At 40.6% G+C, this 27,819-nt stretch overlaps 1 protein-coding gene across 3 annotated transcripts in view; it reads left to right on the forward strand.

Moving 5' to 3' along the window:
• Positions 1-27,819, forward strand: part of phkb (phosphorylase kinase, beta) — a 76,082-nt gene that overhangs the window by 22,541 nt on the left and 25,722 nt on the right. For all 3 annotated transcript variants that reach the window (XM_028401227.1, XM_028401226.1, XM_028401225.1), the window contains 8 exons: positions 1,972-2,087; positions 5,408-5,471; positions 8,251-8,346; positions 10,237-10,434; positions 13,675-13,732; positions 14,065-14,142; positions 15,296-15,454; positions 15,809-15,903. In XM_028401227.1, coding sequence (XP_028257028.1) covers positions 1,972-2,087; positions 5,408-5,471; positions 8,251-8,346; positions 10,237-10,434; positions 13,675-13,732; positions 14,065-14,142; positions 15,296-15,454; positions 15,809-15,903 — 864 coding nt within the window. The remainder of the gene's footprint in view (positions 1-1,971; positions 2,088-5,407; positions 5,472-8,250; positions 8,347-10,236; positions 10,435-13,674; positions 13,733-14,064; positions 14,143-15,295; positions 15,455-15,808; positions 15,904-27,819) is intronic.

Here is a 27,819-nt window from a genome sequence, read left to right on the forward strand (position 1 = left end):
ACTATCTCACTTTTATAGCTTGGCTCGCATTTATATTTTTTTTTTTTTGCTGAGCTGCTCAATTGACTTCCAGCGAGGGAAACCTTCAGATGATTTCATTTTGGAAGTTTAAATGTCCTCCTGGGATTCCAACCGGTAACGTCTTATTTGGCAGAAGACCAGCCCACTATTCTTCTCTCAAAAGCTGCCACGGTGTCTGTCCTCCTCCTTCTCTGCGTTTCCAGGGCTCTCAACCTTGTTGTTAAAGTTTACACACTGTGTTGTTTTATTGCTGGGACCCCGGGAGCAGTTGGAACGTCATTAATTCAGTTCATTCACAGCTTTACTTACCGCCACAGAGCAAGTGAAATTTGTGCCCATGGTAAAAGAATCTATTTGTTTACTAAATTGGGCTTATCTTAAGAAAGTAAAAGGATGTTGGTAAAACATTACACCACTAACCAATTACTGCGTGCAGTCCTCACTTTGTTTACAGTCCCTCTCTCTCATTTTTCCTCATTTCTCACTCCCGACAAAACAAATTGACAACGTAACTCCTTCTTTTTGAGGACAGGCCTGTTTGTGCAGCAGCCTTAATTGTCATGGTCAAACAGTGATTATTAGGTTGTGTAATTCAAACTGAAGCAGCCCTTGTAATAACAAACCTCAGATCCACTGAGCATGAGGATTTGTGATTGGTGTTCCCGCTGAACGCTGTTTGAAATTCGAATTAATCACATTGTTACGGTATCTATTAGTTTGTTGTTAGCTGTCTCTGCTTGTGAAGTCCGTCAGCATTCACCAGAATGAGCTGGAAGCTGCATTGCAGTATTTTTTTCCCCCCTTCCTTGAAGTGGTATAGAAAGGCTGCTGCCTGTGTGTGTGTGTGTCCTCTGAGAAGATGCACTATCGACCTCCTTCCAGATGCCATTTTCAGTCGCATGCTGCATGAAATAGAGCGACTCATTAGCTTGTGTGTCCCTGTCTTTCTTCTTTTTTGCTACATTATACAGTTCTCATAGTGTGAGCCATGTTTGCGCTCATGGGTAAAAACACAAGTGCATATTCTGTTGTATGCTTTTGCAAATGTGCCCAAAAAGTAGAACTGGCAGGGATGATTGCCGGCGTTGGAGACGAGAGAGAGAGAGAGAGGCTCAGGCTCATTTGGCCGGTGGGCAGTAACGTTCATTAAGATACCATTAAGATACTAAAAAGTTCCCCTCGTTAATCACCCCTCTCATAAAACCCCAGCAAACACCTTTTTCTCTCTCTTCCCCCAGCCTCCTCTCTTTCCTTGCCCTCCTTCACAGACTGGCCTAGTTAAGCCCTACACAGGTCCTATCTGCATCTCTCCATCTCTCACTGGCTCATTTTCTCTCCCTGGCTTTGTCATTTTAGATTAAATCTCCCATCACTCAACACACACGCCCATGCACTGCTACTTTCAGGTCGTTTTAATGATTCAAGGCCTTTAAGTCATCACACATTTTCTGTCTCTCTCTTTTAGTTTCTTTCCTGGATGCGCCTATTGATTTTGACATGTCTGTTTTTCACATGTATTTTTTTGTATAGTTGTTGTGCTAATTGCAACCTTGCGTGTTGTGTAAAATCGAGGACGCTGCCGATGGGTTCCAATGAAACGGTCATACACTGATAATGAAAATTTTATTTTCATTTACTTGATTACACCCTGTGTGTTGCTGCAGGGTGAGTGTCACCTTGTGCGCTGAAAGAAAATCAGCTTTCTTGTCCACTTTGGTAACCTTTATAATAAGACAGAGCTACACATTTCAGTCTAGATCAATATCGTAAGGTCACTCATGAATGTATATGCATGTGTGTGTGCGTGCAGCTGCAGCTTAAATTATGTACTGTGATTGTGTTTCCAGTGCGGAAACATGTTTACAACCTGCAGCCCTGGCTCAGTGCGTTGCAATCACTCCCAGTGTCCCATGCCTTCCCAGTGTTTGATGTTTGTTTGTCTGTCTGCAGGTTTCCTTCATCCAAAACCTGGTGTTCTGCGTGGAGAGAGCCTACAGGGTGCCTGACTACGGCATGTGGGAGCGAGGAAGCAAATACAATAACGGCAGCACAGAGCTGCATTCCAGGTCAGTCGAAAGATAAACAACACAAAAAGAAAGAATGGGTTCAAAGGTCCTGACTGATATTAAGTGAAACTGTCAACCACTGATGTCTGTTTTCCTCACTGCTGACCACAGAGTTAGGATATCTATAACATCCTTTGACAGCTGTCAGTAGAGTGGGCAGTCCACTACTGAGGATCTGTGTACGGACAGGATGGAACAATATTATACTGCATGTATAGAAATATGGAGAGGGAGGGATGGATGGGTGCCAAAACCTGCGATGGGGGAAAAAAAAAAATCATCACCACTCTGTGCACATACTTGCATTTTGATCACACTCTCTTGTATGACAGATTATCACCCTGTAGAGCTAATATGAAATGTGTGTTTATTCCATTCCAAGATGGCGCAATCCCAGTGGCAGCTTGTTGCCACAGCTCCTTTTTTACACACCCACGCAGCAACATTAACATGCTTTTGCATGATATTTGTATTGAATTTCTGATAAATGAGACCAAAATCAATTAACCCTTTACCACCTGTTAGTCTGATTTATTGATAAGATAAGGCTTACATTGAATGACAGGTGAGCACTGGTTTCTAGCTGTCTCTGGCAACCCATACTCTGGGTAAGACAGATGATGATGATGCCATCAGACTGGAGCAATTTACTGGATATATAGTATTTTAGTTCTGTATATAGAACCTGCCATTTTTTTTTTCAGAAGTATGAGTTCTGTCTTATTTTGCCACTTCACTGAACTGTATTTGAACTTCTGTCTGAGAAAGACTCAAAATAATCATGACTTTTTTATAGCAATATGAACTTATCACATATGGAGGTTGCCTCTCATCATTTTTTACTATGTTGTGGCAAAAACAGCCTCTTAGAAAGCAGTAAGAATTACCAGAAAAATGTTTGCTCGAAAAATGAGGGAGGAAAAAAAATCTGTAGTTTCATCTGCTGAGGTGCCTTCAGGGTCAAGTTTTAAAACATATTTATCGCCGGAAATGTCAAATCTGTACAGCTTGGCACCACGTAACCTCAATCGGTGAGCAAATAATCTGTAATGAGGGGAAATGTAATGGATCAACAGTGTTAATGGCTAACTTCCATGAAGATAAGCTTTCGGAACCTTATGTTCAAACACCAGCACCGCTCTGACTTTTTGTTACGTGTTCCCTAACTGATTTATCATCCAAGGTCGAACTGGCCTGCCTCTCCTCCCTCTGTGTCTTGATAAAGATCCTCAATTTCTGCCATTGCTTATCTCTGGGAAGCATGTTTTTTTTTCTTTCTCCAACAATCCAAGGCTATTGGCAGCAGCTTGCCAAGATATCCTCAAGAAAGAGATAACAAACTCAATGTAGTGAAGAGGCACCGTGTCTCTGCTTACTTGTTGGATTTCCTCCCCTCTTGGCCATGCTTTGGATTTCCACAATTAGCGAGCTAGCTTATAAACGTAGTTGCGTAATACCAATTAACATGCTGTATGCAAATAGTGAACTGCGGTACACTGAGACTGCTTTCAGAATGGTTCCATGTAAACAAGATCTGTGTAAATGATCAAATTGAGAAGTCATTTCTACTCTACGGAGTGCCAGTGGGCAGGAAATGGCTCAGTGGAAACGAAGAGGAAAAGGATGTGTTCGTTTTGTCGGGCATGTTCATTTGTCCATATCAAATCAAATGATTCATTTTATTTGCTTCTGCCTCATGTTTATCATCACAACCAGTCAAGTGGATAGATTAGGGATGTTTTATGTAAAGTGGCATATCTAATCTCATAAACATCAGGATTTCTTAAAATATCCCTTTGAGTTACTGCACATATAAATCTGAGCATGTGTACATTATGAGCATGTGTACCAGTATTTCAATTTGCAACAGCACCAGTTTAAAGCATCAGTGTGTGTCTGCTTTAATGTGCTGTAGATTATTACAGTGTTAGTATCATTGTTAGCAGCATTCCTACTTTACTGACTGTGACAGTAGTTTCAATCACAGCAGGACCTGTGTTTGAAAGTTTTCTGTATTAACTTTATAAGGTAAGAGAGTTATTGTGGTATATTGTTATACCAAGTGTAAGACCGCTGTGATCTCTCGTCTCGCTCATGAACACCAACATGGCCGTCACATTGGCAAATCCCAGAAGCATTAAAAGCACAACAAATTGAGTAACTCCAGCGATGTGAATAGACAGTTAGTTTATATATATGTTTTATTTTTTTGTAGCTTTGTGGCACTGATTCTATTCTGAGGCATTTTGAGGATCTTTTAAAACCAGCTAGTAACAGCAAGTCATCTTTGTAAATAAAATATGCACATAAGTTGCCTTTCACTTGCTTGTCACTTCTAAAACTGTCAGTAACAAAGACCATTACTGTTTATGAGCTATGTCCGACCCCTTTCAGAGACAAGCTGTGGGTCAGAAGTGAATGTGATCACTGATTCTGGAAAAATACGATTTGCATACATAACCTAAATACATATAAATCTGAACATTTCCTTTCATTGATGTGACAGACCCACTCAGTAGACAAGAAGTTATTCTGTATCTTTGCCAGCATTTCTTCAGAGGTTTCTAAATACATTGAACTGTCAGTTGTTTGAAATTAGCACATACTTTAAAACCTAGTGAGATGAAGTGTGACCCAGTATGTGTACTTACTGTACTGTACTGTAAGAGAGGTAGAGTAGTGTTGTGCAGTTTGCAGTCTGAGCTCATGGACTAATAGACTACAGCAACATATTTCATCATATGAATCTTTATCTCCAGCTGTCAACAAAAACTGTTGCATCATGGTTCTGCTTTCCGATTCCTGGAATCACATTTAAAACCTCTTGTTTCTTCACCAAACATCAAATCCCAGCTGTCTGTGAGCTGTGGACAACTTTCTGACCCACCGTCCCTCTGGTGTGTGTTGTACACAGAGCTCCTTTACATTAAGATTAAGATTAAGATTTACATGCTGGATTATCTGGCCACCCTCTGTATTTTAAAGCACTGATTCAGGCTTTACTAATGGTATTGAATGCATTTTGATATGTCAGCAGATCTGCCGCCACTCATCGCCAAGTTTCCTGCACTCACCCCCCCCCCCTTTATTTTCTGAGGAAAACTTGGCAGGGTAGAAGGGAAAAACAAAATGACAGTGAAACTGATTTACATTACATTTAGTGTGCTTTGTGATCAGAATAAAGGAACCATTACTTACAGCAGATCATATTTTTAAACCTTTAGCTTTATTTATGATTTATGATTAACATGAGATTATAAATGCTGTTTTTGGAAGTGGATTCTGACAAATGTTAACGCTAATGTCCCTTATCTTTGCAGCTCTGTGGGCCTCGCCAAAGCAGCCCTTGAGGCCATCAATGGATTCAACCTGTTTGGAAACCAGGTATTTTAATAATTCACCCTCTCATCTGAATCCCAAGACACTGGTGTATATGTCTCTCGTCTAATCACGTCACACATCTCAAGATCACATTTTAGATAGACGGCGTAGTTACTAATTCCAATCTGCAGCGGCCCATTACAACTCCATACATCAGTGAGATACACCACCGTCCTGTGCAAGGAATGTCCGGAAATTATGGAAAAGCACGGCTGATCCAAACGAGCAGACACTGTAATTAGTGCTGCTGTCACTGATGTAAGGCTTCACTTGATCATCGGGAGATTCGTTTAGTATGTTTGTGTTTGTTTCAGCAAATTGAGCTTCGACAGACTTTGATCAATGGTGGCCACAGTAGATCCTGGTTTCCCTCTGAATCTCCTCTCTCTCTCTTTTTTTCCTTTTTTTTTAAAGTCCATTAGTGGAAACATTTCTTTTTCTAGCTTCTGTGTGGGAGAAGAAAAAACAGGGACATTCATTACACCTGCTAATGGATTGGAAAATGAAGCCCTCCACTTAGCAAGCCTCCTCTCTTATTATCTTTTCTGCTTCTTTTCTCCACTTGGATATTTGCCAGCAGCAGCAGCAGCTTCTCTGTCCATTTACTGCAACTTAGTGTCTTCTCATGTGTCTTTTTACTGTAAACTTGTTTTTGTGTTTCTGCAGAATGAAGGGTTTAACCACGCCTGAAAATAGATTTTGTCAACGAGCTCAGCTTGTTGAAAGAATCAATTTATAGAGGTGGCTGCTTTATGATCCATGCGGTGTGAGGTTTCTTCGAGCATGGGTGTGTGTGTGTGTGTGTGTGTGTGTCATCCAATGTCTTGCCCCCCTCTGTGGGAATAGAAGTGCTACAAGCCATCCAGTTGCTTATTAATGATCTCTATCAATCTTGATTTCCCAGCTGACTCTCATCCTTCCCTCCCAGACGCCTTAAAGCGGAACATTTAGTACATTCTGAAACTCCGCTATCGCTATTTCTCCACTGGCTGCAGACTCTTGTGGGTGTGTGTATCACATTTAGCCTATAGATGAATGAACACGCAGCCTTTCAGTTTCGGGAAGTTCCGCCCCATCCGACTCATGCAGTGGATGCAAAGATAACCGCTTCTCTGTGTGACAAATTGAACTGGGCGGGTAAAATTGATCTTCGCCAGGAAGAGGATCCTTCAACTTTTAAATCTGGTCATTAAATTCACAGAGCTGTGTACACGCGGGTGGACAATCAAATCCTAACAGGTTCCACTTTCTATCTATGGGCTGTCCCCTAATTCACACACCCAGTCGAGAGTGTGGTTATAGCAGGGCAGACACACACCTCACTCAATGCACCATTTTTCCCCCCTTTTAAAGTAATTCATGCATATTATTGCATTGAAAGCAATGACAGGTTGATGTACAGTATAGTGAATCATTATAGGGTCTTTGAACAGGGTGGGTATCGTAATCTATATTCTGTCAACATTTATTAGCAACCCATAATAATAATAAGGATAGTGTCATTGATGGATTATGGTGGCCTATAATTCACTGGTGGTACACGTTCCCATAACAGAGGAATGTGAGGTAAGTCTCTGAGACTGCTGGTTTAGTCTTAGGTGTAAGACACAGAGTGATTGATGTAACAAAGGACAAAGAACAAGAATCCACTGTTTGTTTTTTGTTTGTTTTTTTTGCTGTCTGAATATAAGTCAGAGTTTGTTTGAAGGAAGCCACAAAAACACAATCCTGCTGCTCAGGAAAAAAAAAGTGGAGCTGTTGCAGAGTCTGATATACTGCTACAGAAAGATCATGCTTTATGTCTTTTCCTCTTTGTTTGCTTCACTTATTGATCTTTGCTTTGCTCAGGTCCACAGAAAGAGCATATTTGTTTTAATAAATGTAGATATATAAATAAGAACTAAATGCGCCAGCAGACATTTTTTTTTTGTAAGAAGAAAAGTCAATGAAGCCACTTAAAAGAGCATATATCCACTCCTCTAAAAGTGGTTAAGGTTTCCCTGAGAGAGCCATTTCACTAAAATGTCACATTGCTCCCGACATTGTCGACCAGCAATCCACTGCACTATGCAAATTGTTAAAGCAAAGCTTGCTGATTTGACTAAAAGCCCTGACCAGACCTGTTTTTGCAGAGGGGGAAAAAAAATAAAAAAAAATAGACGCTGGCAAAATTCATACATAATTCATCTGACTTACATTAGAAAATGCTTAGCAGGTTGACTCAGTTGGTTTTATGTAATGGCTGTTGATGGATGGAAGTGGACTGGACCAGAAAAGGGTTTGATCCCTTTCCCATACTAAGTAAAAAGCATCAACTGCCTGCCTTTCCTTTTTCCACAGAGGTGTTTAAGTGCACTGGATGGACAAACTGCATTATGGTAGTAACACTTCACGTTTTCACATGGAGCCCTTTGAAGCGATAGGATGACTATCGACTCGCTGTTGTTGAAGCACTCCCACACTGCACTTCAAAAAAACATGTGCAAGCCAAATATATCAGCCAGGTTTCACAGAGAAAAAGAGTTGTGTGTTTTGATGTGCGGAGGTGTGGTGCTGGAGGCTTTCAAGCAGAGTCATTTTAACCATTTTGTTGTCTTCTCTCTCTGATAAATGATGGAGGAATTCTTGTGTGTATTTGTGTACATACAGAACTGCAGATATTAGTATCGGAATCAGAATTCCTTTATTTATCCCAGAGGGGGGAAATTCTTTATTATTAATTATGTGGCTGTTGTATCTGTGAAAGGTGAATAGTTCAGTGTGTGTGTGTTTTATGCTGCAGGGCTGCTCATGGTCTGTGATCTTTGTGGATCTGGACGCCCACAACAGGAACAGGCAAACCCTCTGCTCCCTGCTGCCCCGAGAGTCACGCTCCCATGTGAGTTCATCCATCTATCTGCTGCTCATCCTCCTTAACCGCATTCGAAAACAGCAACATTTATGGCAATCTCTGTACTGACTTTTGTTAAACTCTGACATTGCACATTGCACCACAAGCATTTTAGTGAGAAATCTTGAGAACAGCAAGAACAAAAGCTATCCATCTTTAAGGAACATATTTTTTTTATTAGTTAAATCACATAAATTAAAAAACAATATTGAAAAATGCACTAGTGATACATATGTATCCCAGATAACAGAAAAATAAAAAATAAAATAAGCCAAAAATTACAATTGTCCCTTTACACAGAAATTCCACATCCAATTTCATGTTGGAACTTTTTGTCTAAATACATCCAGCACGTGACTATAAACATGGGTAGATGGCATGTTACCTCCGAGTAAGGATAAGTGGCAGGCTGTGATGTGGTAGAAAATTGGCCATAATCTCTGAGAAGAGACACTGCCAGGTTACTTGTTTTGTGGCACTGAGAGTATCACGAGCTGAAATCTAATGCTGAAAACTCTCTAATTTAAAGCAGTGTAAATGGTTAAAAGATGGAAAAAATATGAATGTTTGGATTTGGTGTGAACTGTCCCTTTAAATATTGTTTCAATGTTTTTTTGTTTGTTTTTTGGGGCTCTGATTTCATACTTTTATGCAGACTGCATCCTCTCACCCACGTGTTTTTGACTCAGGGAAGCAGCTGCGTGCATAATATTCACCAAAGTAGCCTTCCATGCATATGTCAGAAACCCAAAAGGTTAATTGCACGCATCAAACAAAGCACACACTCCTGTCAATATGTCAGTGGATATCAATTCAGCTATGTATTTCCCTCACGGTGCACTCATTACACTCCCTATACCTGGTGGTGACGAGAAATGGCAAAAGTGAGAGGGAGCTGCAGAGAGGTGGGGGGGGGGGGGGGTGAAGAAAAGAAAGCAGGAGTAAACTCCCTATTTCCGCTCTGTCACTTGCAGACACTTAAATGACCACATTGGCCTCTCGGTGTGTGCTGAATGTGCCAGGCAGGATAGCTGCCATCAACTTGTGAGGAAATGAGTGTAATTAGGTGATCAGAGTGGCATTACAGCTGTATGAGATTGACATTAAGGAGCTGGAAGGAAGGATGAAGTGCAGCAAGGACTCAAAGACCAACAGAGGAGAGGATTATGTCAAGATAAGTAAATGTCAATACAATATCAGTAGCTCTAGTAATATGTTCAAAGATTGAAAGTCAATATTCAATCCCTGCACCCTGAGTGTTCTCATTTCTCTTGCAGCTACGAAAGGGTGTGAACATGCAGATTTGAGTTATAACAAGAATATGAAATAATTTGGCTATAGACAGAGAATAATAACTTTAGCAGCAATCAAGTCTTTTAGGTGGTTGACAAACAAGTTCATAGCAGCCCAATTAGACAGCACATCAATGCAGTTTTTAGGGACTTTCATGCCGAGACTACAGAGCATCCACAAGGCGCTGTCTGTTAATAATCTTTAAATATTCATAGCTGTTTGCAGAGAAACTGAGACCTAATAGCTTTCAATTTCAATGCTTAATAGAGTATTATAAACAAAAATAAATTGAGATGGTCAGTTATTGTTTGTCAAGCCTGATAACAGTATTAATTCCTAATGATTGCTCCAATTGATATTTAGTCAGAAAGCACCTTTTAAATGAGGCTTCTGTCATTCATACCCAGATGCTTTCACACTTATGCACCTGTCTAGCACATGATTGTGAATATGCAGTCCACAAATGATACCTATCAGACTCACAGATTTGTCTCATTGTGTGCTTCAATGGTAAGGAAAATGTGTATTTTAAAAACTATTGGTGAAGCCTATTACTGTGTAAAGTCAATCTTTTCCCCCTGGCAGAACACAGATGCAGCCTTGCTTCCGACCATCAGTTATCCTGCCTTTGCGCTGGACGATGACGCTCTTTACAGCCAGACACTTGACAAGATTGTCCGCAAACTACGGGGCAAATATGGTTTCAAACGTTACCTCCGCGATGGCTACCGTACCTCAAATGAAGACATAAATAGACGCTACTACAAGCCTGCTGAAATGAAGGTGAGTGTTCTTTTTCCTGTTTTTGTCTTGAAGTCTTCAACTCTGTGCCTAGTGCCACAAGCGTATCTGATGAAATAAATATTACTATTCTGTCAATGGTATGCCACAAACAGAGAATATAGATCAAAAACAGTGCAGGATCCAGACTAGATCCCTGAGGAACACCTCAAGAGACAAAAGACGGCAGTTGTACCGTACTATCAGAAAAAAGTTTTTAAATAAATAAGCACATGTGAGGTTTGAGGAGCACTCTTAGCCACTAAAAAATGTGAAAAAGTTAAGCCTGAAAGTGCTTGACATTAGAAAAGTTTTTGAAGTGTATAATCCTGCAAAGGTATTATCCTTTTATGATAATGCTAAGAGATTCACCAGTGACTTAGCCTCCAAAGTTTTTTTTTAATCCTCCAGGTATTTCACCCCAAATCACCTGTGTGTGTGTGTGATAGAGAGAGAGAGAGAGAGAGAGAGATGGTGTGTGTGTGTTCGCTGTCCTTTCTTGAATCCCCTGTGATCCTGGCCGAATGACAGCTCAGTGAGCGTACCATGAGTGAATCAGAGGCTGGACTCTTAATGCTAAACAAATCATTGCATTAGCTGGGGCGCTAACATCCTAGAATTAATGAGCTTCAGAGGTTCAGACGGAGAAAACAGCAAAGATTTACATGCGAATCAAACTGTAGTGTCATGTGGTTCTGATGATTCTGGTGAGGCAGTGTAAAGAGGAGAGGAATTATTGGACTGTGCTTAATTATAGATCAATTCTATAGTGACAAAATGACTGTTCTTAATTAGATTGATTATAAAAGGTGGGTGTGAGATCAAACTAACTAAATCACTGATGATTAAAGTGTTTGCATAATATGTTACAGAGGGCACTCAACAGGCAACAACTCTGAACCACTTTTGAAATTAGCTTTATTTAATCTCATAGCTGAAAGCATACAAGGAATTATCTAACACAGTATTTTAATACCTCAGTTCCTTCAGGCTCCATCCTGCCCTCAGTCCTACACCAGCCAGCAGACAGATTTATCATGGAAGACATTGATGCCAGTTACATTTCATAACATAATTTCCTTCTTCATTTTCCTTCCTGCAATATATTCGCTACTATATCAGCAAATAAGAATAAAAACTCTCAGTTATATAAGAGGAAGCTGTGCCAGATGTCTATTTATTACACAATGCAGTAAATATTACCACAGGATTACTGCCCGTAATGAATATTGGAACAAGCATATTTTTTAATGTTAGATAAGAAGCCAGAATTAGAGGCTGGAGATGAACAGCATCACAAAGAATGTCACCTGCTTCGCTACCACGCAGAGAAGTAAAATGGCTCAGGAGCGTCTCACATGGTGAGAACCCTGTCTGTCGCAGGTAGACCAGGTCCTCCCCACAGAACTCACTGACTGAAGTTGTTGTTGGTATTTAAGAGAGAATGCACAGCAGGGCAGATGTCCATGCTCCCTGTCTGTTTACCATTGACAGAGAGCAGCAGCAGCCCGTGTGATAGACAGTTTTACCAATCAGTCGAGCTGCTCAACCACAAAACACCAGGGATCCCTGCCTGTTTACAGCCTCAACGGGCCAGAAAGCCCATGCCTTATTGGGTGACTGCCTCAGCTCTCCCTTTCCTCGTACTCTCCCAGTTCACCCCTCCCCTGCCTCTGTATCTCTTTATGCACTCTCCTGTCTTTCATGCCCCCCCCCCTCAACCCTCTCTCACCGCTTCTCATCTTTGCTGAAATACACACAGGCCATGCATACCTGCATAATCACAGGGTGCAGACATTAACCATTCAAAGAAGCACATTTATACGGAGAAAAAGTATCTGTTCAGTGATGGTGAAAGCAGCTCCCGAATGTGAATTATGGTGTATGACGCCTGCCCAACCACGCATTTGTTATTGCATTAGGATGTAATCTCTGTTATCTTCTATCAGTGTTAAGATGAGGCCCGGAGATACATGTAGTCAGGGCTAATGGCATTTATTTCAAGTTGATGGATTTTTTTTTCTTTGGGAAATGTTAATAGAAAAAAAATCTGCAGCTTGTTTGTATTTTTACACACTGACCTTGATGATCTCAGTTGAATTGATCTGCTTCAGGTGAGGATAAACATGATGGGGATGAATTACTATCCAATGTATTTGACTGCCTTTAATACATGAAACCAAACATCTTACTATAAGGTTTTTGACAGTATAGTGTGCATGCCATAATATGATTGCAAAAGACTCAGAGAATAATCCAGCAAATAGACTCTTGCCTGTATAGTGTTTATGAGGAGGAGGTTTAGTTTAAGTAAATATGAATTTGCTTCAATATAACGACACATTAAACTGTATTCTGTATCATACAGAAATTTTGAATTTTGAACGTATCCAACACCCATCAATGTTCAACAAATAGGCACCTTCATAAACCCACTTCTCTTCTTGGGTAACAGAGGTTGCCACTTTGACAGTGAAGATGGTATCATACCAGCTATGGAGGAAAAGGATCTATAAGCTCTGCTGGGCAAAGTATAGAAACTTTGTGTATTCAAATTTTGTAAACAGTTTACCAAGGTGTTAGTCTACAACTCTATGCTGTTTTTGAGGCTAATAGTTGAATATATCATCCTGTTAAAGTTGCTTTCAGACCTATCCAAACAGTTTCCATAGGTGTCAATCACACTTTGGTGCAAATTAAACTGCAAAAATGAAGCAATGTTTGTGGTGTAAAAGTTTCCCAGATCACCCAGCATGTAAAAATACTGGAGTTGCTGCTTCTTTCTAAAGTTTACAGAGGTTTACATTCATGAGTACATTTTTATACTTTGCTCAAGTGTTCTTTTCAGTGTCAGGACATCTAATTAAATCAGTTTTCAGTATTTCAGTTTTGAAGTCTCAAGGAAAAACAAAGCGGGTCTGTAGTCACTGTTCTCCTGCCGTGTGCCTTATTTGTCTCATCAAAACTTTCTGACATGTTAGACCTTGAAACGTCCTGCTCAAAACAAACAACGCAGCTTTGAAAATGACCTTGTGAGGGATGATTATTATTCCTCTCTGTTCTATCAGTTTTCATTCAGAGTGTCATGCCATCTATTTTATTTCGCCATGTCGCTTCGTTCCATATTCAGCGCTAATAAAGTTCAGCCGTCCACTGCTTCAAAAGTCCCCCTGTCTCCCTCTGTCTCTCTCTTTCTGAGATGGGAAAAAAGCAATAATTCCTCCTCTCTCTGTCTTCCTTCAGCTTTTTGATGGCATCGAGTGCGAGTTTCCCATATTTTTCATCTACATGATGATTGACGGTAAGCCTTGTTCTATCCATTGCTGCTGTTACGATGCCTCAAGTGGGCCATTTCTAAGATGGAAGACAGACTTGTAGTGTTTGATGGGAAATTACATTTTGGCGGTTGTCAGGTTTTAGGAGGACTTACAGACACACTTGAAAAAAAGATGTGATATGTGAAATTTATGAGGTAAGCTAAGGGAACAAGGAAAAATAAATCAAGCAGACTCAGATCTCTAAAAAAGGTAAATTTAAGCACTGTGTGTAATCTGATTTAATGCATGTTGTCGGCTTCAGAACAAGGTGCATTTACTACTGTAACGTGTTATTGAAATTTGTGTGTGTGTTTAGGTGTGTTCAGAGGAAATAAGGCACAGGTCAAAGAATACCAGGAACTCCTTGAACCTATCATCTTCCATTCTTTTGAGGGTGAGTAATTACATTATTAATGCACACACACATTAAAAATAGGAAATGCTCAAACACACACACACACACTTTATCTCCTTTGGCATATCAATAAGGTTGATTCGGCTTCTGTTCTCTCCCCCTCTAGCGATTTCAAAACTTTCTTTCATTAAATCTTGTCATACATATTCATACGCCACATACTGTGACCGAGGCTCGCAGAGCCGTTACATTCAAGTGAACTCAGCCTACTACTGTATCCACCTGAACCCAATGCTGTGAGGGAGAGGGGGGTGTGTGTGGGGGGGGACAGTTAAATGATAGGGATGTCAAGAGTTTTTATTGGTCTGTTCATAATAGAACGGGAATAATTGGAGTGCAGAAAGGATAATGATGTGAGACAGGGCTGACTTAAGTTGCCCCAGATGTCTCAGACAGCCTTTGTAATGGTTCTGTATGAATTAACAAAACTCCTGAAATTAATTGGCTGGGCTTTAGAGGATAACACAATAGCACTTTTTCCCATTTCACCATTAATGCTTATAAAGTCTAAACCCATGAATGTACTTGCTGCTGTGTGAAGACGCTTTTGTGTCCTCTGCTGTAGGTTTGTCCGACCTCCCAGGAGTCATGGGCTCCCCCATTGTTTGGGTGAAACACCAGACTCATGCAGGGGGCTCGTGCATACATGCAGTAATAACTTTGAGTCAGTATTTTTCACTGACTCAGGTTAGACCCCTGGACCCCATGTATTTACATAGCTAGACTGTTGGGCCACAAAGGACCCACCTCACACACACTCATTAGCAGGAAAAAGACTGCATAACATTTGAATTGTGAGCATTCAAAAATGTGTTAGTTGAATCAGCGGATAAAACACCTTTCAGTACCTCTTACATATCCCTGTTTTAGTTGGAGTTCTTTTGTCCCAAAATATATAAAACATATATGCCCCTGCATTGTATAAGCATGCAATGTGTGCAATATATACTTAGATTGCTGGAATTACTGCTGTTATAGGAACCCATATGATTCGTCCGCTCTGTATATTGTGCTGTGTAATAATATACAGTGTTTTTAAACTTCTATTTATTCCCTTATTATTCTCACTTTCTCTCAAACACACATGGAAAAGGTGCTGTTAAGTGCTCAAAGTTCTTGTCTCTCATGTCAGGTCATGTAGTGATCCCTAAATACTACTATGTACCTGCTGACTTTGTGGAGGCGGAGCAGAGCAAGCATGGGAGCCAGAAGCGTTTCCCTAGCAACTCTGGTCGTGATGGGAAGCTCTTCCTGTGGGGTCAGGCCCTGTACCATATTGCCAAACTGCTGGGTATGTCTGTGTGTTTGTGTGTGTCTGTGTGTGTGTGTGTTAGTATCATGACTACAACCCACGCGTTCATTCTGTGTGTTTTAACATCAATCTGTAAGCTCATCAGTCGTGCAAAATGCATGACCCTAAGGTCATATTCCTACCGCACATTATGTGATATGTCATTATTAATTATTATTTCATGTCTGTAAATATTACTTATTTCTTCACTGACACTCATCCAGAGATGCAGTTGTATTCACTTACTGTGTGAAAATGATTTCTTTGTCTTACTTTGCTGGCTTTATTCTCCTTGCCTGTGTGGAGTGTACATCACATGGTTTTCATATATACCTTTGTGTGTTTGCATTGCAGTGGATGAGCTGATCAGCCCCAAAGATATCGATCCCATCCACCGCTACGTGCCACGGCAGGACCAGCGCAACGTCAGCATGCGGTACTCCAATCAGGTAAGCTTTAACACAGCTGTGACTGACTGTTAGCACTTGGCTTTCATCTGAACACTTCCATGACTCTTGAATACACAAACAGACTATGGACATTCATCCTCTGTACAGTCAAGTGATCCTTGTAACTTCAACTCAACCTTGTAAATACAGTAACTGCATACAACTTACACACAGTAAAACATACTGGTTAGTGTTTTTTGATGTGTTTTAGATTTCAAGTAGCACTAAGGGCTTCTTGTTGTCAAGGTTTAATTTCACAGTGAGTGGACACTGTATGTCTAGTGATTAGCTTTTTCATGTTAGCTCTCTGTGCCTGTTTCAGTCCTCTTTTCTCCCCTTGGCTGTTCACATTCCGTCAAACCCAATGTGCGTTAAAAAGGTGGAATGTAGTTATATTATTACCCTCTAGCTGAAGCCAGGGACCCACTCCTGAGCACTCCTCGGTGGTTTACACGCTGCCTGCAGGAAGAGAGGAATCTGTGTACAGGGAATCTGAGATAAACATATTTAAAGTTTTTGCCTGAGTTGTGTTGCTGTTATGGTGAGATCGGGTGAAGCACGCAGGTGATGCACCCCAGCTGCAGAAAACAGGAGGCACAGGAACAACCCAAGCACCTATGCTTAAAAAACACATCAGTCTTCGTACCCCTACATGTCCAATTGTGCTGAATGTGCTGTTTTTCTGATTGAAAACTGCAGATTATGACTGATAGGTAGAGGTTTAGATTGATAGTTCAGTGTCAGGTGGCAGCCAGTGTTGATAGCTGGCAGCAATAGATGGATGTATCTGTATCATTCCCCACTGCAACTGTGTTTACAGTGTTTTATTGACTTTTTCATCTCGCCTTAAAGCAGAACCTGTACTTGCACTGGGTTATTTATTTATTTGTTTGTTTACTTAACAATATTCACTTGTGATAATGATACACTTGGTGTGGTTTGACTTTCAGCTATAGAATAGACATGGAATTTTTAAACTCCTCAATTTTTAATTGCAATTCAGCCCTCAACACCTTAACAGCAAGGCTGTCTTATTTCACCTTGCCAAGGGTCTGGCTCACAGACAAGGATTAAACCCAGCGTATTTCCAAGAGCTGTCTGTCTGAATCATTTGTGAAGTTCATTTGAGATGGCCGGCAGCTCACAGACTCACACAGATGAGGAGTAAAGATACAGCACAGATACACAACGGCCTTCTGTTCATTCTCTTTGCTGTGCTCTGCAGATTGATAAATCCCATCCTGTTCCTGCATGTTAGATTTTTTTTTTATTTTTATTTTTTTTTATATATTTTTTGTAGCTCGCTTGGTAAAGATGGTGCTCGAACAAGGCACCCGAGAGAGGATGTGTCCTCAGAGGTATGATGAATGCTAGACAGAATCAAATAGGAAGAAAGATCAGCAGAATGAACAAAGACAGAGGGGAGACAAACAAAACAAAAAGCCAGAAATAAAAAGTGTAGTCAGTCAAAATAAGACAAATATTTCCCTCTGAGAAGGACAAATGTCATTATTAAACTCTCCAGGGAATAAGAGTCTTCAGCACACAGAAGGCTCACTGTCATTATTATTAGAATTATGATGTTTTTTTTTTACTTTAAGATTTTGACATTTGTGAGGTCTCTGAAGGCATTTTCTGTGTTGTTGACAATTAAAATTTGTGTAATGAAACCATCTCTTATGCACTTGCATTGTGTGACATTGTGACATTTAGGTGTTGGGACTGACCGAATACAATACATACATACATACATCCCCCATCATTATTAATCTACATAATTTGGCATGCTGAAAGGCTAGAATCTGTATGATCTGTGCATCTTTGGATTAAAAGTTGATATGTAACCGGGATCAAAAGCAGAGGATTCTACACTCTGTCTTTGTTAATAAAATTTCAGTGTCAGTTGACTTGTACAGTATTCAGACTGATTTTTCTCAGTAGGAACTCAGGATAAATTACATGCAGCTCCATTGTGCTGGCAGCATAGCTTTCATGGAGCCAGCATCATGTGAGCTGAGCCCAACTCCCCTCAGGACAGCTGCATATTTTGTGGAGATTATCAGAAATTTCATCACAGTAACAGAGCGTTAAAAACTGGATTTGTAGGCAGCATGACAGTCGTCCTCTGATGGTAGAAAGCGCCACTCAGAGTGGAGCCCTATCAACGAAGGCCCATCACACTGAGTTTGATGTTTCCAGCCACATTGCAGCCTGAATACATGTGTGAATGATTGTACTTTGACTTGAAATCCTGGTGGTTTTGTGACAGTTGATGAGGCATTATCTTTTCATGGTCATTTGAAATTCAATTTTGGGTCTGCCTAACTTGTAAATGAGGCTATTGAAGAACTGACAACTTGTAACCATAACTCAATACTGAAGTTAGGGCTAACTGTGAAAGGTAATTAGGTGTGCAGAGAGGTGCCAGGGGATGGAGTGTGTAGGTAGGAAAAAGAAAATCCAGTTCATCCACACCTCGAATAGTGTGTGAGGAGACCTGCAATCAAGAACATTCAGAAAAAAAGATCTTTATATCATCTTATATAGACCCATTCTTCAGTATGGCAAGATTGATTGTCGTCTGATTGATTGTCCACTGACAGTGAGCTTTATGTTCAGATTCATTTTATTGATTCACCAAGATAGAAAACAATAAGAGCTCAAAATCTGAAACAGAGTGCACTGTAAATAAAAGATATCCATCCATCCATCATCTGGACCCGCTTTGTCCTGCAGTGCCAGGGTCAGTAAATATCATATTACATTTTACATTTATCATGTATAAATTATAAACAATGTTTTAGTAAAATTTGTAGAAAAATTACCCTTTAAACAACATTGATGGTTTGGTGTCTGTGAAACTGGATGCAGCAGTAAAGGGCTGTGGAATTTACAGGATGTTCTGTAGTTGTTTTTTATTATATTCTATCCATATGAACGCTTGTTTAAAACTCAGCTTGCTGTTATCCTTTTCTTTGTATTTATGACTAGACTAGTGCTGGAACTATTCAGAACCTACTTGTCTCTGTTGGCTTCCTCCTTGTAAGACAAAACCTGAAATAACAAACACCATAATAAATATGACATCTGTTCATGGGCAGCACACGTCAAATAGCTTGTTACATTTTTCAGCTTTGTCAAGGCTGAAAAATACAGTTTGTGATGGAATTAATTGCAGGCATTTAGTAAGCTGATTAACACCAACAGGGGTCCTTTAAAGGGGGATTTATTTACATATCATTGTCAATCTTGTAACTATGTAAGCATAACTTTCAGTCAAATATGATGAGCACTCGCACAAATGACTTCCTAACATTACATTTACTTAGTTGTCAGTTCTCTTAGTTTTTAACTTAATGGCAAAAGTTGCTTTTTTCACACCTATGCAGAGCATTTAAGTGGCACTGCTTGATCATGATTTGAAAGGAAAGCAGGTGTTGCAGCTCTTCTGTCTGTCAGTAAATCTGAGAAACCTTCCATTGACAGATTTTCAAGCCTTGCCACCTGAAAGCTGTTGTGAAGAGTAATTTCTTTCCCTTAAAGACATGAATGCGACAAATCAACATACGTCTGGCTTCAGAACGTACCCGTCTCCTTTCCCTCAGCCAGGGGAAATCAGATGTGGTTGTTTATTCATGCGGCTGGTGTTAAGCTGAGCACCTTGCAGGGGTCAAATGGCCACACACTTCATCCTGTGTTCCACCTCTTCTGTTCTCCGTTGCATCTTCTCTTCTTACCAATTCTCCCTGCCTTAGAGACTTTCATTCTTCCAGCTCTTTATCTTAGTTTATTCCTACTTATCCTCACTGTTTCCATCTTAGCTGGCTGCTTAGCTTTCATGTTATGTTAGCAAAGGCTTGGGAAAGGAAGAGAAGAGGTGAGAAGCGCAAGGTGTTATTTGCACTTCTGTAGTTTATTGTTTTGGAAGGAAATATGTACTGTCTACAGTGTGTCGGTGTGTGTTTGTATGTGTGTAGCGGCTGTCTGGTTGCCTCAGCATCACTGACGTCCAGTACTTGGTCTGCAGGCAGAATAGGCACATAGGCATGCTGTGCTTTCACATGCAGTTAATAGCAGTTATAATTGAATTGCTTTTGTTCCTTATCTATAAAGAATGTATGTGCTAGACACACGTACCAATCCTTGCATATCACTATCAGTTCATATGGAAGGTATGTGTCTGTTTGTGTGCAGCTGTATGCGGGCTTGCTTGTGTGTTTGCATGTGTATTATTCATAGTTCCATTCCTTCCAAATGTTATGCTACCACTTAAAGTTCCTGCACCAATTCATTGCAGTGGGGAGAATGAGACGCTGTGCCCATGAATAGCCTGCGATGTTGCACTGTTTGGTTCTGCACACAAGCTTATATAAGGTTTACCTCAGGGTTGTTTTACATCAGCTCTGGCATTCAGTTAAGGGAAGGGAAAAAGCAATGTGTTGATGTAGCAGTCCCTTAAATATATGTTGTGAATACATATTTATATAGTTAATATATCTTTTGAGTCACCTCCATCAAAATATTGGCAGATTTTGACTATTTTACCATTTTACCACTACTATTTATTCTCTGTATTTTTATTTTTATTTTTTTGCTGACGTGTCACCAAAACTCTACAACACCCTGAAAAAGAATGTGTTGACTATTTAGTGTTGGAGCTGACATGGCAACACTTTACATTCATGCACATTCCTGAGTGCTGTGTATTAATAATGTGCACGATGCAGCACCAATTTTATGGAGCTGGTCTAAATTTAAAGTGATTATACGGCACATAATATACACAGATAATGCTTTAAAGCTGCACCGTGTGTACATCTCGGTGGGTTTTTTTGGCCTTGAACAGCGAGCGTTTTGGAGGGAAGGAAGTTGCGATTTAGTCGGTGAATGGGGCGTTTATGCATCTTTAATGCGTTGTTGATGCAGAGGAACCTTTTACTACTGCAATGAACTGTTAAATAGAGTATGAAGCTATGAAGTAAAGCTATACGCCTTAAATATGTATGGATGTCACATGGCAAATAGTGAAAAATCAGCAAAAAAAAGTGTTATTGCAGTGCTGCTGGCCCCTCTGTGTAATAGCCATAGTTTCAAATTATTTATTTTTTTTGACCATATGGATAAGTGCAGTGTTCCTTCACATTTAGCAGCTACCAATGGTACACTCTGTTGGGTTTTTTCTGCATGAAAGACTAGTCGCTCCCAGGCCTGTGAGGGTGAGTCAGATCAAACGCACCCTGGGGAGCGTGGCGTGACATCCCACTGACAAACATGCAATAATACACTGCAGGCATAGCAAAGGAGGGATCTGAGAAGTCTTGAATGTCTGTGAAAGTGAATTATCCTACGTTTGTCTATTTCACACACTCGCACCCTGAATGCGCTCAGTTATTCAGACAAGCTTTTTACACCATCTGTCTCTTTAAATTTTGTGAACTCATTGTGAAGTAACTCATACCATCATATTTATCTGAAGCTAATACTGTACTTGGCCATTCAAAAACAAAGCTCTCAAAACTATATACACACACACACACATCTGGGACTATGTGAGAACAAGGTTAATTGAAAGGCTGCATTGTGGTCTGCATTGTGCCTTAGCCATCAGTCATCAATCAGTGATAAGATGTGGGTCAGGGGAGGCCCCTGATTGGCTCGTGCAGCTTAGGGAGCAAGCCAACACCATCAGGAGAAGGGACTGAAATCAGGGGAGAACGAGGGAGGTTAGAAGGGTCAGAGGGAAAAGAGATCGAATAAGTGTGGAGGAGACACAGAAGAAGTAAGAGGGAGAGATGACTCTTGGAAACTGTGCAGTACATGATAAAAGCCATTTTCAAAAAGATTTGAGAACTACAACTCAAATCAACATTCACGGCACAAATAGAACCTTTTAAGAACCGAGGCTGTAGTTTTTCAATGCAATAAAAGTTGTAGTTTAGCTTGAAGGTTGGATTATCCAGCAACTGCTGCTGTAGAAGCAGATTCAATTCAATTCAATTCAATTCAGTTTTATTTATATAGCGCATTTTACAATCAGAAATTGTCTCAAAGCGCTTGGATCTCAGATGTATCTCAATACATATATAAGGGGTAGAATAAGATATAATGCAGCACCACATATTACTTTAATTGACAGTAACCTTGTTTTTGTTAGTTACAGTTACGTTTATGCATATGTTCCACTGCAGCCTTCCACGTGGATCTCAGACATCCTGTTAGCATTGTTTTCATGCCTGCCATTCAGAGGCTTCAGAGGCTTCAGAGAGTTTTCCAACCTAACACACACGGTAATCAACCTCTGTTAACTTCTCTGCATATGCAATAAGGAGAGAGGGTCACCTTTCACACACTCACACAGATGGCAAACAAACAGCAATTTCAGCCTGTCAGATACAATACATCACATTTTATACTTTTATTTAAGCTGGACAGTGAAAGAGTTATTGATCACTATCATGAGAAAATCTGAATTAGCTATTTCGCTACAACATAACATCGCACTTTACACCATATGAGAGAAGAGGAGGATGTGATTACATTTTGTGCCTTGTTTGCATTTTCATAAGGTAAAATGGATTTTATTAAAACCTTCTGTTAGCATTCTAAAAGCTATCAGTACTTTGAGAATAGTCTTTTGTTGTGGAGATCTTGGCAATCTTGTTTATGTTCTTTATGTGTCTCTGCTTGCTGGCAGTTTATATCAAATAAATGAAAAAGATAGCATTCCTTGTTGAGAAAATGACACTACTAAGAGCTGCTTAACAACACAAGAACAACATTTTGACACAACCGGACCAACATGCTGAGCAGAGGATGCTTTTTTGTTTAGAGCGTAACAATGTGGACAGTCTGTGTCATATTATGTGCAGTCATAGAGCTGAACACAGATTAAAGGTCAGTGGTAGGGCGCTGTCCTTAAATTGTCTCTGCAAAGTGACACCTTTAACAGCATGAAACAGATGGACTTTCCCAAGGGTGTATACACACACACACACACACACACCATATTCCAACTCCTCCACTTCCTAAAAGCCCCACCAACTGAACCACACATATCCACGCCAACGTGCACACATTTTCTCATTTTCCTTCTGTATTCCTTTGCCTCACACACACATACACACACAAACATGCACATACACACACAGATAGGGAGCGCGCTAAAGCCTGCTGTTTGCCAAATGGCCTGGTGGCAGGCAGGAAATGTCGAGCCCAGTGGTCTGTGACAGTAAAAGCTCCGGAGAGATGGCCGCTGACCTTAGCCTGCAGAGAAATGGACATCACTCACACACTTTGCATGCATTAACACTTGACACAACACCCGTGATCAAATGAATCCTCTCCCTGCGCTCATGCCAGTACTCCTCTGATGCACTCTTACAATTGTGTGTGTGTGTGTGTGTGTGTGTGTATGTGTCCATCTCAGACATACCCCTGCTTCTTCTTCTTCAGGGATACAAGCTGTTCTCTGTGCCAGGGGCCCCATTAGCAATGTCTGATTGGCTCTGCCTCGCTTGTTTCTTTGTCTCTCTGTCAGTGTTATTGGCCAGCTCCGCTGTACAGTGTCTTTCTGTTTAGGCTTAGGCATCTCATAGAAAGAACAGGAAATGCAAGCTGCCAGGATACACAACCGCAGGGAGGATGACTAAAAAACACCTGAGTTGACATCAAATATTTGAACCTGCTGTGCTCACTTCATCCAAACACTCACTTTAACAAAAGCCTGTCATATTCCTCCTACATTAAGGTACATCATCTCCTCCTGCTGCTGTGTGAATGCAGGAGTTGAGTTGTGCTGAAAGGCATCTTACTTTCTATTAGCTGCTTAATGATGGTTACTGCTGACGGCATACAAACCCAGGCTTCACCACAGGGGGGCATTTTCACAATGCTACTGTCTACTTTCACCCAGAGAAGTGTTACAGCAAACAACATTTTGGCACACAGTTTGGTGATGTAAGAAAGGGGGTGTTAAAGAACTTTGACATAAAATACTAATAAGTGAAGTCTGTTAAGCATGTGCTGAATTGTATGACAATATTCTGAATTTGATATGTCACGTAAACTAATGCTTTATGGCCCTTTTCCAAATTAGCATTATTAATATTAGTCAGGTTTTTAGGAGCTTTGTTTTGGCTTGATCCACCTTCTACCTCAGTTTTATGACATGGTGACTGTTTATAAGGCTCGGATTGCATGCCCAAAAAGAGAAGCCCTAATTTGTGGTTAAACGATACTCTAACCTTTTCTACCTTTTACACATTGTTGGATGTTTACAAAAAAAGTTGATGTGTATACAATGCTACATGTAAACAGGATATTAGTGAAGGTTAGTTTTAGCCATGTACAGATGACAGGCTCGTTTAACTATGGTTTTTCTGGAAAAACCTGAATGTTTTGTTCATGTATTGTATAACAGATTGCTTAATCTCGTGAGAAGATTAGGGTATAGTTGTTTAGTTTTGATGCCAAGTTTGATTAATGCTTTTGACGTGATTGTCTTATTCTCTCTCTGGCCATTTTGTGGTATGTTTACTTACAAAAAGTGTCTTGTAAACTGTACCAGACTTTGACTCTTCTGAATGAGAACAGCATCTCAATAATGGCATTACAGCCCTTAAACTATAGATGTTAGTTAAGAAACCAAAAATGCAAATGCAAAAGCAAAGTCTACTTTTACATTTGGAGTTTATGTGACGACAGCAAACAAATCTAATGGAGCCATTCTCTGATACACCCAGGAAACAACAATAGGGGGTTGTAGAAGTACATGTCAGGAAACAGGGAAAGTCACAGATTAAACATAGTAATTTATTGGCTGGAAATTCCCACTGGTGACAGCTGTCCTACTAGTTTGAATGGGTGGGAGAGAGAAAGCGAGAGAATGAGCACCAGGGATAGCTCCCTATAGCGTTTGCACAGAAACAGGATCAGCACCTTGGAGAGCGCTGTGGGACCCACAGAGGTGTACAAAGACAGGGTTTGGCCACATATAAATGGAGTGCAAAAAATTTGATCAAATATTCATCTAAAAATGTCAACATAATAATCAAACATGTCTGCGGAAGCTGTGTCAAGAGGTCATAAGTAATAAATGTTTATTTCCCCACTGACTGTCTATGTAAGCACAGAGGCCACAGACTGTAGCAGCCTTGGCACTTTAGCCATCAATTTGACAAGTAGCTGATACTTCCCCAGCGTAATAACAGCTGTGCTCACTTTGAGGTTTTTAACAATTACAGAGACATCTGATTTCACCTTGGCTCTGCCACATGTCCAAAAGGGAAGTGTCGGGACTGCTGTATAACTGCTGATCTGGCAACAAGCACAGCAACAGTGTATTCTGTTTATTTGTCAAGCATTTTGAGTGCACATTAGAAACCACCATAATGCCCATCTGTTCCCAAAGTTTGTAATTGTGTGTGTGTGCTGTTATGAATCATCTTTTTTTTTTTTTTCTTTTTTTTTTTGGGACATCTGAGCATCGCCTGGCACAGCAGCTTTGGAACAAAATTTGTGTTCCAGGGTCATTGTCAGGCTACGTGGGTGCATTAGAAGTCATTCAGAAATAACACGCACTGGCAGATTGGTGTTTTGAAATGACTTGTTAAACAGGGGACAGAGAGTTACTGCATTACCCAGAATCACATCCACACAGAAAGAAAAACATCACCTGTTATTCTGTGAGACAAGCTGTCACCATCAGACATTGGATTTTCATATGTGGCTGCATGTATATTTATGCTTCTCTGCGGCATTCATATAATTATGCACCCCTGCACGCACACAGACAGCAGCTGTAATCAGGCCACTTATCTTCCCCCAGCCTCCCCAGCTCTCCAGGCATGATATCAAACAGGGCCGCTCTGACGAGCCCGGGCTCCTGTAGCTCGCGCTGTAGCTCGCCTTTAATATCAATTGATTTTTTTTTCCCCCTTCACTCATGAGGATTCCTCCAGCGGAGGATAATATTTCTAAGCTGAGACTGAGGAACAATGTATCGCTTTCTCAGTCAGGGCGTCTTTGCAATTACACCGGCCAGCAGCGTGCAATTCAATTCTTCACTTGGTTCTCCTCTGTGGAAGGTGATTCCACCCTCCTTCGCTCCCGTCTGTCTCCTCCCTCCATTTCTTTGCATCTTCAGGTCGGCTGGTTTTTTGCTGTCACATTGTCAGACTGGAAGCATTTCCTTAAATCAAACTCCCGCCTCATCGACTCATCTTCATTTTTTATTGTGCTCACCTTAAACCCGCAGTCAATTCTCATCATGGTTTTGTCATTATTACCACCAGATGACCTTTTGTAAAGATCCAACTTTACAAAAGGGACACAGAAGACATTTCCCTCTCCCGCAGACCAGGCTGTACAGTGACTTAGCATTTCCTCTCCCTCTCCTCTTTCTAACATATTTCTCCTAAAAACCCCTGACACTTTGAAATACCCTCATCAAAATATGAATCTCTGAGCTGCACAGAGACTGACTTCCTGAGGACGATACAGCGCCTGGAGTCATTCAGCTGTGCAGGGGCATGAAAAGAAGGGATTATTTTTCATTCAAATAGTTTTTTTTTTCATGGTTCTGATGGTGGATAAATTCTCCTACTTGCTTTTTTAATTTTATTAAAGTCTTTGAATGTTTTATTCCTTTATTATGTGATGCTCGCCTTGAGGCTGCCTCCCTGGTGCTGCACTTTGCAAGCCTTGAAATAGTATTAATGTAGAAGTTTTTTTGTTGTTGTTTATTTTTTATGTCTCTGAAATGTAATTAAATATTAATAGTAGTCTTTAACACATTTGTTAATAAATCACTGTGTGTGATAGAGGAAAAGGTTTCAAGGAAAAGGATGAGTTGATGCCCCGTCAGCTACCTGATTTATAGACCTGAAGCTGTGTACATAAATCTGCTGCTGCTAGTTCAAGTCATTTGCATCCGGTGTTTGAGTTTTGATTGTGTCATGGGCGGGAGTGCTGTGACAGAAACATATCGGATCCCGGTCTGTGAGGTACCGTTTGTGGTGAGACACCTGAGTGACAGAGGAAGGAGAGGAAAGAATACCAGGGGGGAACATTGTCAGGAAATGTAGAGGCAGTGCAATAAACACAGAGAGAGATACAACCAGATACAGAAAAAAAGGAAAGGAAATATACAGGTTGGATGGTCAGAGAAAAGAACGGAAGGGACTGAAAGGGATAAGCAAAAGGAAAAAAAAAGAGCAGAAGGTCAAAAGATAGATTTGAAATACCGACAAAGGGAAACAAAACCCTGAAGGGAAGAAAAGAAGGCCACAACAAGCAAGCAAAAACACAGGAAGAAAGAAGAAGGATGAAGAAGGGAGGATAGGAACCTGGGTGGGTAGGAAAGATGGAGTGAAGGATATGCAGGAAGAAGAGTAGAAAAATGCAAAAGTACAAGGAAAGTCACACACAACACACAACAGTCCATCTTGTGATCGTGGCTGAACGTTAGGTCAGAGTAACCAGCATCCTTTAAGGAACTGCAGCTACAGGCTTGTTTTAGGTGTGATGGAAAGAAGGGGAAGGATGGCATGGGAAACAGAAAGACAGAAGAAAATAAATTAAGGATAGATGGTCACAATAAAACGAGTAAATGCATGTAAAAGAGGAAGAAACACGGACAGAGAGTCATGGAAAGAATGTCAGAATAAATAGGAAGAAGAGAAAGAAAGGGAACAAGGCTGGGTGGAGAAAGAGAGAGAGAACAAAAAAGTGATGAAAAAGAGGACTGCTTCTTTACAACTCAGTGCTTTTAATTTTGAGGGAAAAGTCAAATGAAGCGGAGCTGAAATTCATTTCTGTTCTGCAGGGCCTCTCAGCAGCATTCTCCAGCAAATGGCTTTTCACTTTGTCAGGTTTAGTGCGATGGTATCAGTGAGGGGGCATCAGGCAGGCCTGCTG

The sequence above is a fragment of the Parambassis ranga genome, chromosome 3 (genome assembly GCF_900634625.1).
Source record: "Parambassis ranga chromosome 3, fParRan2.1, whole genome shotgun sequence".
Classification (NCBI taxonomy): domain Eukaryota; kingdom Metazoa; phylum Chordata; class Actinopteri; family Ambassidae; genus Parambassis; species Parambassis ranga.